The 10,725-nt window shown below is 45.8% G+C and overlaps 1 protein-coding gene across 1 annotated transcript; it reads left to right on the top strand.

Moving 5' to 3' along the window:
- The first annotated feature begins 509 nt into the window (after window positions 1-509).
- On the top strand, window positions 510-5,620 carry Ngrn (neugrin, neurite outgrowth associated). Its single transcript, XM_038314303.2, has 3 exons — window positions 510-715; window positions 1,098-1,208; window positions 4,710-5,620. The coding sequence occupies exons 1-3, from the start codon at window positions 552-554 to the stop codon at window positions 5,248-5,250; spliced, it is 816 nt and encodes a 271-aa protein (XP_038170231.1). The 5' UTR covers window positions 510-551; the 3' UTR covers window positions 5,251-5,620.
- The last annotated feature ends 5,105 nt before the right edge of the window (window positions 5,621-10,725 follow it).

Below are 10,725 nucleotides of genomic sequence, written 5' to 3' on the forward strand. Positions count from 1 at the left end.
GTCCAGCGTGGTGGCTCAGGCCTGTAATCCCAGTTACTTGAGAAGCTGAGGCAAGATGATGAACTCAAGGCTAGGATAATTCAGTCTCAAAATGTTTGGTTTTCTTTTAAATGGCTAGGGAGACCATTTGCCTAGCATGTACGAATACCTGGCTTGGCTCCCCAGCACCGCAAAAAACAAAATAAGGGGGCTGGAGAGATGGCTCAGAGGTTAAGAGCACTGCCTGCTCTTCCAGAGGTCCTGAGTTCAATTCCCAGCAACCACATGGTGGCTCACAACCATCTGTAATGAAGTCTGGGGCCCTCTTCTGGCCTTCAGGCATACATGAAGGCAGAATATTGCATACATAATAAATAAATAAATATTTTAAAAAAACAAAACAAAAACAAAATAAGAAGAAAAGGGTGGGCAATTGGGCAGTACAAGGGCAGCCTCCGCCTTTTGATAAGCTGAAGGCTCACGGTCCCGCCCTACTTTCAGATCTCCATTCTGCTTCCGGTCCCGCCCGTTCGCTTCCGGTCGCTGGCTGCAGAGGACTGTCTTGGGTCGCGATGGCACTTACCCTGAGCCTCTGGTTCGGCGGTCGTGTCCGGGCTGCTGTCGCTCGTTGTGGGTTCGCGACCCAGGGCGTGGCGGGACCGGGCCCGCTCAGCCGCGAGCCGGACCCCGATTCCGACTGGGAGCCGGAGGAGCGGGCGCTCCAGGAGGTGGAGAGGTACCGGCTCCTTGGAGGGCCCTCAGCCTGAAGCTAGGCCTCCCGCCCCCCAGTTCCGGGCGTCCAGCGACCGCGTCCGCAGAGGCTCTAGTTTCTTCTCATCCGTTGTTGAGGGCGCAGGGCCAAGTGGTCAGCTCCCCTGGGACCCCTGGGACCATCGCTAGTGACGTGTTTCATCACCCGCTCAAAGAGTTAGGCATGCTTATGGTCAGGTGTTAAATTTCTGGGGCGGTGTACAGAGAGTTGCTTTAACCTGGCAGACATGGCCGGGCTGCCTTTGTGGGCAAACAAGGGGGTTGGGCTCTCCGTGCTGTAGTCCGAGGCTCTTTAATCACCCATCTGGCTTCCACGCATGGCTTCTGCCGTTGGTTCTTTCCCCCAGCACTCTGAAACGACAGAAAAATGCAATACGATTCCAGAAAATTCGAAGGCAAATGGAGGCTCCCGGTGCTCCACCTAGAACACTGACGTGGGAAGCCATAGAGCAGATCCGGTAAGATTCTGTTTTCAAAATGAGGTTTACTTCTTGAGGATTTTAATTTTGTTGCCTTTACAGCAGAAGATGCCCGTCTAGATTGTTTTGGTTTTTGTGATGCTGGGCTCAACATAGGACTTCACTTAGGGGCCGCCAAAAGCTCTACCTCCGAACTACATCTCCGAACTACAGCTCAGGTTTAGTGCGCTGCCATTATTATGGACGGTTGGTTGGTGGTTTGGGGTTTTCGTTTTGTAACAAAGATAGTATTTGTAGAGGCCCAAACGCCTAACATCCGAATAGAACGCGATGTCCTCCTGAGATCTTGCAGAGGAAGTCTCAGCGTTTATGTGCGTTGTCTTTGGAAGAGAACTGTGACTTAGAAGTATTGGAAGGAAACTTTCTTCTTGACAGTCTCATGCGGCCCAGGCTGGCCTCTAGCACACTGTAGCCGAGGATGGTCCTGAACTCCTTATCCTCCTGAGTGCTGTGTGTGGGAGGGAGAGTGCGGGTATGTGCCAACTCGCTTGCAATTTTTTCTTTTTCTTTTTTTTATGGGGGGGGGGGCAGGGCTACTCTGTAGACTGGGGTAGCCTGGAATCTGGAATTCTTGACAGTCCACCTGCCTCTGCCAAGTGCTAGGATTATAGGATTACATTGTGTGTGAGCCACCACTATTGCTTGAAGGGGGTCTTAAAAGAATTTTTCTTTGTTTCTTTTTTTTTTTCTTTCTATCTATTAAGGTCTCTTTTAGGAACTGGGGCGATAGCTCAGTTGGTAGCTTGCCTGGCAAGTGTGGGGACCTGAATTTGGTTCCCCATTATGCCTGCCATTGTAGTTGTAATTCCAGCAGTGGCGAAATGGGAAGCAGAGACGAGACAAGGCACATCCCTGGGGCTGCAAGGCCAGTTAGTCACTTCCACGGTAAAGGTGCAGGCCAGTGAGACCCTGTCTCAAAAGAATAGACGGCATCAGAGGACCAGCATTAGAGATTGCCCTCTGACCTCCATGTACCAAGACACATACGTGCACCCTCGACAGATGAACACACACGCAATATTTCTTTAGATCCTATTTTAGCTAGATTTGGCCAGCATACAGCAGTAATCCCACTACAGAGAAGGCATGGGACAGGGGCCTGTGGATCTCCTGAAAGCCCCGGTGACCTACATTCTGAGTTTGAGGGCAGCCAGGACTGCATAGTGAGATTTGTCTCAAACATTTGAGAAAGGCTCATTTACCCCAGGCTGGTCTGGATTGTGCTCCGTGGCTGAGATGACTTCCTTCCTGACCACATCTGTTTATATAAAGTGCACTGGATTAAATCTGGGGCCTCATGCATGCTAGCCAAACCACTACAAATTGAATTACATCTTAAAATCCCTCTTTTTTGCTTTTTCTAATGTTTTTGTTTTTTCATCTGTTTGGTTTTGCTTTGCTTTTTGAGACAGTCTTCACTGTGTAGTTCAGGCTGCTGGAAACTCTTGTTGATCTTTGCCCCTCTCTTCAATCCTGGGATTACAGATGGATGCTGTTATCCCTCCCTCTGCTCCACCTGTAACACAGTGCATATTGAGAATTATTTGCTCTATTTGTTTGTGTTTTGTTGTTTTGTTTTCCCCCTAGGACGGGGTTTCTCTGTGTAGCCCTTGCTGTCCTGGGAACTCAGCTTAATAGACAAGGCTGGCCTAGAACTCACAGAGATCCGCCTGCCTCTGCCTCCGCTGGGATTAAAGGCCTGTGCCACCACCATCCAGCAAGTTTTCATCTCTCAAATCACAAACTGCATACTGTAAATTCTGTTCCAATCTTTTTTTTTTTTTTACACTCACTGTGTACTTTTGCTTTTTCCATTTTAGTAGTGAGCTCCTGGGTGGGAGTGGAGCTCAGCATTTGTCTAGTAGGCATGAAGCCCTGGGGTCAGTCCCAGGAACCACCACCTTCCCTTCCTGACCTAGGGGAAAAGTACTACTTAAGTCTTTAGTAGGTGCACAGTGAGCCACAGTTTATCTTACCTGTCTTCTGTTAAAGGTGTTTAAATTCTTTCCCTTACAAAGCATTCTCCAAGCTGGGGTGGAGGTGAGGAGTGGGGTGGTGGCGGTTCTCCGTGAGTTCAAGGACAGCCTGGGCTAAACAGAGAAACCCTATCTCCAAACCAAAATAAATAAATAAGTAAATAAACAAATAAATAAATATTAAAGATAAAAAAAGCTCTCCAGTAAACAGTATATGTAGTATGCAGCATATCTACTAGAAATAAGATATTTGCATTATAATAAATAATAAGTAGCCCTGTGTTGACTATACACCCTTTCCATTTGTATGAGAAAGACTCTAGTTAACAAAGAGAATACTGTAGAGCTGGGTAAAGACTTTGTACCATCTCCTGGATACCCAGGAAACTACTATTCCTCATCCCCAAGGTTCTGGTAGTCCTCTTCAGAGTCTCAAACATACTGGGTAAGTACTCTGCCACAGAGGAATAGTCCTCTACATTTTATTGTCTCAGGCTTTTTTTTTTTCCCTTTGGAGATAAGGTCTGACTGTAGCCCTGGCTGACCTCAAGTTCATAGAGATCTGCTTACCTCTGCCTCTGGAGTGTTGGAATTTAAAGATATGTGCCACTATTCCTGACTTTTCCGCCAATTGGGAAATAGCTTTTTAAAAAAAATTTATTTATTATGTATACAATATTCTGTCTGTGTGTACACCTGTAGGCCAGAAGAGGGCACCAGACCTCATTACAGATGGTTGTGAGCCACCATGTGGTTGCTGGGAATTGAACTCAGGACCTTTAGAAGAGCAGGCAATGTTCTTAACCTCTGAGCCATCTCTCCAGCGCCCTGGGAAATAGCTTTTAACCAACCTTCCAGCTTCCTCCCTATCGGGTCCTTGCCTGTAGTCAATAAATGTACTTTAGCTTCAACGGAAAAACAGGTCATGAAGTAAAACCCACCAGTTTCCTGTTCTTGTTCGTTACCGCCCATTAACATGTGAATGACAGACAGAAAGCTGGTAGCTGAACTATTTCCTGATGCAGTTAATGGCTCCCGTGTTTCTTGCTCTACAAGCAGTATCTTTGCTTTCTCCTTTGTCTTTTTCCAGCTTATTCCTGACCTTTTAGATCATCTCTATGTTGGACTTCTCAGGCATGCCTGGTGATAGAATTGCCTGTCCCCAGGCTCCCTGTGGGTGCACTAACTGTGTCATTTGCTGTAGTGCTTTGTTATTTTGTGGATTTACCACCAACCTCTATGATCTTGGAAGTGAAGGTCAGTTCCATTATCAGGACCTATCAGTAGACAGCAGTCGGTAGCTATTGGTTGATGTGAACTGTCCTGTTGAATGTCCTGATTAAAAAGTATTGCTGCTTGCACACAGCACAGAATTAATTGGCGCAGTCTAAGGGCTGCATTCAGTCTTCCCCAAACTCTCTTTTACTTGTCATTAGCATTATCACTTTTACCTCTTCTCATAGGAGACTTACTCACAATTTGAAAAACTGCTGTTTTTCCATAGGTATTTACATAAGGAATTTGCAGAGTCCTGGTCGGTTCCCAGGTTGGCAGAAGGCTTTGATGTCAGCACCGATGTTATCAGAAGGGTTTTAAAAAGTAAGTTTGTTCCCACTTTGGAGCAGAAACGGAAGCAGGATCAGAAGGTCTTGATAAAAGCTGGTTTCGCCCTGGCTTCTGGAGATGCCGTGAAGTCACTCAGTGCAGGGCATTCTGTTTCTGGCCTGCTGCCGCCAGGGGATGAAGTTTCGTCTAAACGTCAGACTCACAGCACACCAGGTGGCCAGAAGAGCCAGAAAGAAAGAACTAAAAGAGAAAGCTTGGTGCCTGCCACTGCAGCCAAGGACCATCAGAGAAAGCATGAGAAGCACACCACCAGCGATTCGGAAGCCACCAGAAGAGCCGATGGTGATAGAGTGCCGAGTGTAGAGAAGCCGGGGGAGCTGAAGGCTGGGGAGCCACGTGATCAGAACTTCACCAGCAAAGTTGTACAGAGGGGACGTGAGTTCTTTGACAGCAATGGGAACTTCCTCTACAGAATTTGAGCCTGGGCCTGACTTTCAGACATGCCTTGACACAGCTGGGCAAGTAGATTTGCAGTTGCCAGCATTTCTGCTGATTTGGAAGAAAAATTAAGGCTAGGATGTGGGTGGAGTTGCTACTTGGCTAGAGTCAGTCTTCTGGAGTAAGCCCTATTGGGTCCTGTGGATCTAAATACTCATTCATCCTTACTGCTTGGTCTCTCTGTTGAGAACGAGTATTACATGTCATGAATGTCTGTGTTATTGTGTTGGGAGGAAATGGAAAGCCTGCCTCCTGACAGGCTTTCCTTCTTGATCACTGGACACTAACTGTTCTTGAACAGTTTAATCAGTTGGTTTCCTTATGTGCGAAATAAAGTAAAGCATAGCAGTTCGTTGCTTGGTACTCTGTGGATTGGGATTTTCTGGTAAACTTTGGAGTGGTGGACTAGAAAAGGTGGAAAGGAAAAGTATTCTTTGCCATCAAATTTTGGTAAATGGCACGAGAAGAATCCCACCCAACAAAAGGCTTCTGTGCATAGTGCTCCCCTCAGTGATAAATTACATTTTAAAGTTTTAAAATTAGATTTTGTATGTGTGCCACAGTGCACATGCAAATGTCATGAGACAACTTGTAGCACTGTTTTCTCTCTATCATGCCTGTCCTGGAAATATAGCTTAGGATGACAGCAAGTGCTTGTACCTGCTCTGCTGTGCCGCGAGCTCTCACGGCAACCAAAACTTGGACATTTTGAATTGCTGGGGTTCTGAAAACCATTTAGGAATGGGAACAACAGAGCAGCTTTGAAACAAAGGTTAAAATCTTAGTCCCTAACACATTTTCCTGAACTATGCTAAAGTTAAACTGTATTTGATAGCCCAGTAGATGCCAGGCTTTTCTTCTTGTTTTTTGTTTTTTTTTTTTTCTTTTGTCTGTGTTTGTGTTTGGGTTTTCGAGACAGGGTTTCTCTGCAGCATTTTTTAGAGCCTGTCCTGGAACTAGCTCTTGTAGACCAGGCTGGCCTCGAACTCACAGAGATCCGCCTGCCTCTGCCTCCCGAGTGCTGGGATTAAAGGCGTGCGCCACCACCGCCCGGCTCCAGGCTTTTCTTTTTAAAGATTGGAGTGTATAGGAACTCAGTCCCTGAACAAATGAACAGACTCTACGATGCCTGCTGATAAATGATAGTTCTGGGACTAAACCCAAGCCTCCTTTAAAATCCTAGCAGTACAGCACTATGCGGCATAATTTCTAGTTGTTTTAGGAGTTAACACACACACACACACACAATTGTAGTAGGAAATGAGAACATCAGCAACAAGAATCCAGTACACGTTTCCTCTGTGCCTCATTCTAACACCTGGTCAGCTAAAATTAGTACTCATAAGTGGTGTTCTCACTTAAAACGTGCCATCCCAACGTGACATTACTGTTTATTAGAGTCTAACTATCTGAAACGTTGATAACAGTAGTTACAACACTGACTACTGCTGTCTTCGTTGTTTTTGAAATAGCTTCTTACTGGCCCAGGCTGGCTGGAAACAGCAGTTCTTTTCCCCAGCCTTGGAAGAGCTGGGACTACAGGCTTCTGATGTCATTTCCCTAGCGGCTTCCCCAGTCACCCAGGCTAAAGCAGCTCTGTCAGGTGTTCTGTGTTGCGCTGGCCCATCAGAGAGGGAGAGTCGTCCCAGAATGTAATTAGGCTCTCTGGCAGCAGGGTGGAACAGTTTCTGAGAATGGAACCCGAACTTCTGTTCAGAACACAAAGGTTGTGTTTGGGATACAAGTTCCTCATGTCAGAAGCCCCTTTGATTTATTCTGCATGTTATCTGAAGAAAACCATCACACCTGCGGCCTACAGTCACACTGGACTGTTGCAGTAACCAGTGACAGAAGGACCTCCAGGTGTGCCTGCAGAGTCTTGTGACCAAAGGAGCAACGGATGAATACGCCCTTCAGAAAAATAACTCCATAAATCATAGAAAATAATCACTGTTCTTTACATGATTTCTTCAAGGTCCAGGTACCTTCAACAAACACCAATCATGAAACCTAGATACAGCGAGAAACAATTACTATATTTTGTTTACTCTAGATACAGTGACTATGAGACTCCCACCAAACAACTGTCTTCATGTTCTGTGACCCTACCCTTATTTCCTGCAATTTGAGAAATTAATGCTATCACCTCTCATTTTGAGTGACGACCCCAGGAAGGCAAGAGACCTATGCATTCATCACTGTGTTCCCAGCTACTGCTAAGCTCCTAGCTACTGCTGTATTGGTTAGGTGAGGAAATGGCTGAAGGACTTCCTAACAATCTGAATCTTTATGGCTCTAAGCACCACCTTTTAGGTTTGCCATCTCACCCAGATCTCAGCCGAGGGACATAAACTTCCAAAACGACCTTTCCTGCTGTGTCCTGTTGTCTCACGAGTGTTTGGAAACAGCCTAGGCTGGGAGACTGGACTGTGGGGTTGAATACAATTCCAGTCCCGTATCCACTGGGCTGTGGTTATAGGACTTCATGGGTCCCTGTTTTGGGGCCACCCTCTTCGATGACACAATGAAGAACACCACACCAGATGAGGTAGGCCTGCACTTAGGAGCGCAGTCGCCATGGGTGGTGGAAGAAGAAATGTTTCAGGTTTCACTTGAGCTGGAAAGGAAGCAGCTCCAGAGGCGTGGGAGCCCCGAGAGCTTGGGTGGGCAGACCACAGCAGAATGGATATAGCTGCACACAGAGGCACACTTCTCTGGCTGCTTTACGAAACAAGGGGCGGGAAGGCATCTCAGGGCACTTCTGTCCCTCAGTGCAGCAGACATCAACCTAGAGAGGATGCAGTGAGGTCATGCAGAGGTCAAGATAAATGAACTTAAGCACTGTATGACCTTAGGCCTTCTTTAAGTGCCTTTTTTTTTTTTTTTTTTTTTTTTTGGTTTTTCGAGACAGGGTTTCTCTGTGGCTTTGGAGCCTGTCCTGGAACTAGCTCTTGTAGACCAGGCTGGTCTCGAACTCACAGAGATCCGCCTGCCTCTGCCTCCCAAGTGCTGGGATTAAAGGCGTGCGCCACCACCGCCCGGCTAAGTGCTTATTTTTTAAAACTTTACTTAAATTCATTTATTTTAATGGTGCTGGAGAGTGAACCACCCAGTCTGCTTTATAAGCGGCTTTCCCAGTTGGTTTGTTTTCCAAACAGGATTCATATCAAGTAACAGTACATTTTGTTGTTATGTTCTTGAAGCCTTTTAACCCTTTCTGGGGAATAAGATAACAAATTCAAGCGACTAGGGAAAAAGAAACTTATTAATAAACCATTCTGCAGAAAGGGATGCCAGCATAGAGAATAGGCAAAAGTAGCTGGAATGCTGATTTGGTGCAAGATGGTAGTTTTTAAACTAAGCATGAGAAATTCCTTTCCTCTATCCCCCTTGGCAATTTGGGACTCAGTCTAGCATCAACCTTTTCTCAAATTCATCCTATTGGTTTAGAAGGCAAAACCTTGAGGCTTGAGACCGCTCTCCTTTTTGCAGCTGACTGTAACTTTATTTATTTAGAGATAAGGTCTCTAGCACCAGCTGTACTGCAACTGTGTAGATGCGGCTGGTCTTGAATTCACAGAAGACCCTGCCTCTGCCTTCCAGTACTGGGTAAGTTAAAACCATGGGTCACCATGCCTGGCCTTCATAATATATTTCTTAAACCTTAAATTCCAGAATAGTCCCACCTTTCGCTTCTTTCCCCTCACCATTGATTTTGAGAAGCGAGGCCATTGTCCCAGATGAGCTCCTGCTCTGAGGGAGTCAGGGTTTGGGAGGTGGGAGACGTCCAGAGGTTGAGGTTGAGTCCTTGCTAGTTCTCCAGCTTTTATATTTAAGGCTTCTATTTTGCTGAACCCAAAACTAGGCAATTAGCTTAGGCTAGCTAGACAGCTTGCCTGAGGGATCCCTAGCCTCTGGCTATGGAGTGCTGAGGTTACTAAGGGGATGCCAGATCACTTAGCATTTGTGGGGTGCTGGGGAGCCAAACCCCAGTCATCACGCCTTAGCCACGGAGCTGCCCCCTGCTCACCTTAACCCTCTTCCCGCTTTTTGCCCAGAATAGTCTTGAACTGATCCCGTTTCCACCCAAGGGCTGGGATTTACAGACACCCGTCGAGATGCCAGACTGCCTGTTTTTGTTTTGTTTTTTGTTTAAAGACATTATCCATTTCCCCATACTTTCCTATTTATGTATTTTCTCAGTCAATTCCTATCTGCAACAGCATGGTTGAGATCTATAAACAGAGGTGGAAGAGCTTTTGTCCTGTTTGCCAGGTCCCGAATAATCACATAAAAAGCTTATATTAATTACAGGATGTTTGGTCTATAGCTCAGGCTTATTCACTAGCTCTTACAACTTAAATTAACCCATTTTTTATTAATCTACATTTTTCCACGTGGCTTCTTGACTTTACCTGTTCTTTAGCACATATTGTTTGCCTGCCAGCTGACTCCCTCATCTCCGCCCTTCTCATCTCTGTACTGTTTGTCTTTCCCGCCTTGCTATAGGCCAAACCAGCTTCTTTACTAAGGAAATGAGAGGAATACATCTTCACAGCGTGGAGAATTATCCCAAAGCAGAGACCTTGTCTCAAAAACAGAACCTCTGGGGGTTGGAAAGATGGCTCAGTGGTTGAGAGCATTGCCCGCTCTTCCAAAGGTCCTGAGTTCAATTCCCGGCACCCACATGGTGGCTCACAACCATCTGTAATGAGGTCTTGTGCCCTCTTCTGGTCTACAGACATACACCCAGAATATTGTATACATAATAAGTAAAATAAATATTTAAAATCGTATTAAAAAAACCAGTACCATACGAAGGTACTTCTGTTTTGCCTCTTTATTCATTTGTAGCATGATTGTGCCACAAGCTTATTTATTTTTCCCATAACGGCCATTAGCAAATTAAAACTCCGATATCCAAAGGTCACAGCCGGCAAGCCTTAATTTCATAGTCCAACATATTCATCCCTTTCCAAACTGCTCAAGCTCACATATACCTTCTACTACCAGGAAGCCAAGGACTGAGTCAGAGGCTAGATTGACAGTTGAGACTCCAGCCGTCCGTATTCTGCAGATTAGGTTTCGCCCACTTTTTAAAATACAGGAAGGGCTCAATCTCTACTTGAACGGAACTAGAGTCTAGTCTCTTGTGTTCTTAAAATGTATCCCTCCCTGGGATCTGGAGTTTGACGAATAAGCAATTAAAAAGGTATGATCTCTTTATAAAGAAAAAATTCTCTGGTCACGAATGGGGTTGGAAAGCTCCTAAGCAGTCAAGAGCGTTCCCAGCACTGGCGTCTGGCACCTCAGAGCGGCAGCTTCAGGAAGTATGGAACGCTCGTCTAGTTTTGGCAGGCACCCGTACACACATGGCATACATTCGCGCACGCACACACACAAAAAAGTATACTCGTTAAAAAAAAAAAAAAAAAAAAAAAAAAAAAAAACCTCGT

Source organism: Arvicola amphibius, chromosome 12, assembly GCF_903992535.2.
Source record: "Arvicola amphibius chromosome 12, mArvAmp1.2, whole genome shotgun sequence".
Lineage (NCBI taxonomy): Eukaryota > Metazoa > Chordata > Mammalia > Rodentia > Cricetidae > Arvicola > Arvicola amphibius.

Bases quoted from the DNA above. Each gene is read 5' to 3' on its own strand.
- Ngrn (XM_038314303.2), top strand. From the start codon at position 552: ATGGCACTTACCCTGAGCCTCTGGTTCGGCGGTCGTGTCCGGGCTGCT. The intron at 716-1,097 runs GTACCGGCTCCT...TCTTTCCCCCAG, and splicing joins GCGCTCCAGGAGGTGGAGAG to CACTCTGAAACGACAGAAAA. The intron at 1,209-4,709 runs GTAAGATTCTGT...GTTTTTCCATAG, and splicing joins GAAGCCATAGAGCAGATCCG to GTATTTACATAAGGAATTTG.